General features: G+C 37.7%; 1 protein-coding gene across 1 annotated transcript; it reads right to left on the bottom strand.

The window, feature by feature from the left end:
- Positions 1–1302: 1302 nt before the first annotated feature.
- LOC109392382 (cytochrome c oxidase subunit 6C-like) lies at positions 1303–1546 on the bottom strand. Its single transcript, XM_019660793.1, has one exon. The coding sequence runs from the start codon at positions 1544–1546 to the stop codon at positions 1319–1321; it is 228 nt and encodes a 75-aa protein (XP_019516338.1). The 3' UTR covers positions 1303–1318.
- Between the last annotated feature and the right edge of the window lie 772 nt (positions 1547–2318).

Below are 2318 nucleotides of genomic sequence, written 5' to 3'. Positions count from 1 at the left end.
GTGGGATTTATAGACTTTTTTTTTTAAGCTTGCATCTTTGTGCTTTTCTATACTTAAAAAAAAATTTCACAATAAACATGTATCACTTTTGTAGTTATAAATATGAATTAAAATTCTACAATCATTTAAGAAACAGCTGAGATGATACTTCTTTTATTAAAACTTTCCAGATCTTCCCATTGGTGGAAATTCCTCTCTGAATCACTCTGAGATCTAGTTTACTTACCTGTAAAATGGGGTTAGTAAACTTTAAATAAAAGTATACATACTATTATGTACATCTTATATATATTATAGTATGTATACCTCTATCTATCTATCTATCTATCTATCTATCATCTATCATCTACACACACACACACACACACACACACACACACACAGACACACACACACAATATTGTATAAAAGTTGTAAGAGACTGATTAGGAGCAAATAGTCCTGCTTTGGTAAACGGTGGGGAGAGGAATTTTCCTCAGGTCAGACTGCAGTATTACTGACATCCATCCCCTATTGGTGGCATTAGCCCAGGACTTCACCACAAGCAAAAGCGAAGCTACCTACATAGAACTTTACAAACTTAAAGCAGAAAACAAAGAAAATGGCGGGGGACCATATTAGCTAAGAGGGTTGGGAAATATGGGAATGTGTGACCACTGCCTATGAACTCCTATAACCAGTTGTGGAGGACTTCCAATGAAAACTGGAGATTTTGACAGATTGAATAAAAGTGGACAGAGCCTGAGTAGAGCTGGTTATCCCGTTACTATGATGCTCTTTTTCCCTTGGCTCATGCAGCCCAAGAAATTAATTATATATATATATATATATATATATATATATAATTTATTACATATATTATATATAAATTATATATATTATAAATTAATTATATATATAAATGATATATATCAAATAAATTATATATATATGGTGGAACAAAATCTTAGCATTCTAGACTGTTCAGTGGGCTCCCAGGTGTTAGTGAGACCTCATGTGATATCAGTGGGGACAGGACTGGGAGGAGGTGGGACTTTGAATGTTCCTAACATTTACCAAGAATATTAATGCCTATCTATTCTCTGGGATATTTGTCTCAGGAAGAAAATAGTGTATGGGGCTGGTGTATGTGTATTTGTGTGTGTGGGTCTATAGTGTGCATAGGTAAATAAAGAGCAAATAAAATATTTTTTTAAACATTTATTTGTTTACCAAGAGAAACTATCCATTAGCCCAAATATCCATGTTTCATAATTCAAGAACACAGCTCAGTGACAAACTTCCATGGAAGTCAACTCAAATTCTTTACACTCCAAAATCACTTTGCACTCTGAAAAATACCAGCCTTCCTCATCTCCTCAAAATCTTTCATGGAATCGTAAGTTCTGTAGAAATCTGCATATGCCTTCTTCCTTGGTTCAGCCACAGCAAACTTATAGAAAGCTGCAACCCCCAGGGAAACAATGACTGTTCTAACAATATGAAATCGCAGATGCTTGGCCAGAAGGCCACACATCTGGGGTTTTGCCAAAGCACTGGAAGACATGGTAGCTATATTCTCCCTTAATACCAATATCCTTCCGGACAGAGAAAATAAAAATATTTTTAAATACCTGTTTTGCATATGACAAAACGTTTGCAATATAGTTGATAAGACTATTCACAAAGAAGAATTAAAACTGCCAAGAAGAGTAGTCCCCACAACATCTGGCTGTGAAAATCAGTGAGTATACCATTTGGGTGAAGCAGAGGGCTGCTGTACACCAGGAGTCCTCTTAAAGGGCCTGAGCACAGACTCTTTTACTGACAAACATTCCCCATAACACTTCTTTATTTTTAACACCTCTCCAACAAAGGGTTAGCAGCTCAAAAAGCACATATACATATATACAGCATATATACAGCATATATATACAGCATATATAAGCATATATACAGAGAGGAACTGAATTGTCTGGCTTCAGTGTGAGGGCTGGAGAAGCAGCTTTTTTCCAGATTGAAGTGCTGGCAGACACCATTGTTTTTTTGTTGCGTCTTCCCCCTACTCAGTGTGCAGGTGCAGGCAGGTGTCAAATCTGAGTCTCCATAAACCAGGCTAACACTGCCTGCCCCATCCTGGTGATTTCCTTAGACCGGGCCCCACCCAACTAGTGCACCAGCCCTAATTTCTTTTAGCAGCTGTTACACACAAGCTACCAGCCTTGATCACTGTGGAATTTCCTAAAATATCTCAAATGTCCATCTCCCCTTCCCACTCCCAAAAGCAGCGACTGGCCTCCATGTGCCCTGTACTTCTTGCTAAGTAGCCTCAATCCTGG

This window comes from Hipposideros armiger, unplaced genomic scaffold (assembly GCF_001890085.2).
Source record: "Hipposideros armiger isolate ML-2016 unplaced genomic scaffold, ASM189008v1 scaffold_330, whole genome shotgun sequence".
Taxonomy (NCBI): Eukaryota; Metazoa; Chordata; class Mammalia; order Chiroptera; family Hipposideridae; genus Hipposideros; species Hipposideros armiger.
This window is presented reverse-complemented; position numbering and strand designations above follow the sequence as displayed.

Bases quoted from the DNA above. Each gene is read 5' to 3' on its own strand.
- LOC109392382 (XM_019660793.1), bottom strand. From the start codon at position 1,546: ATGTCTTCCAGTGCTTTGGCAAAACCCCAGATGTGTGGCCTTCTGGCC.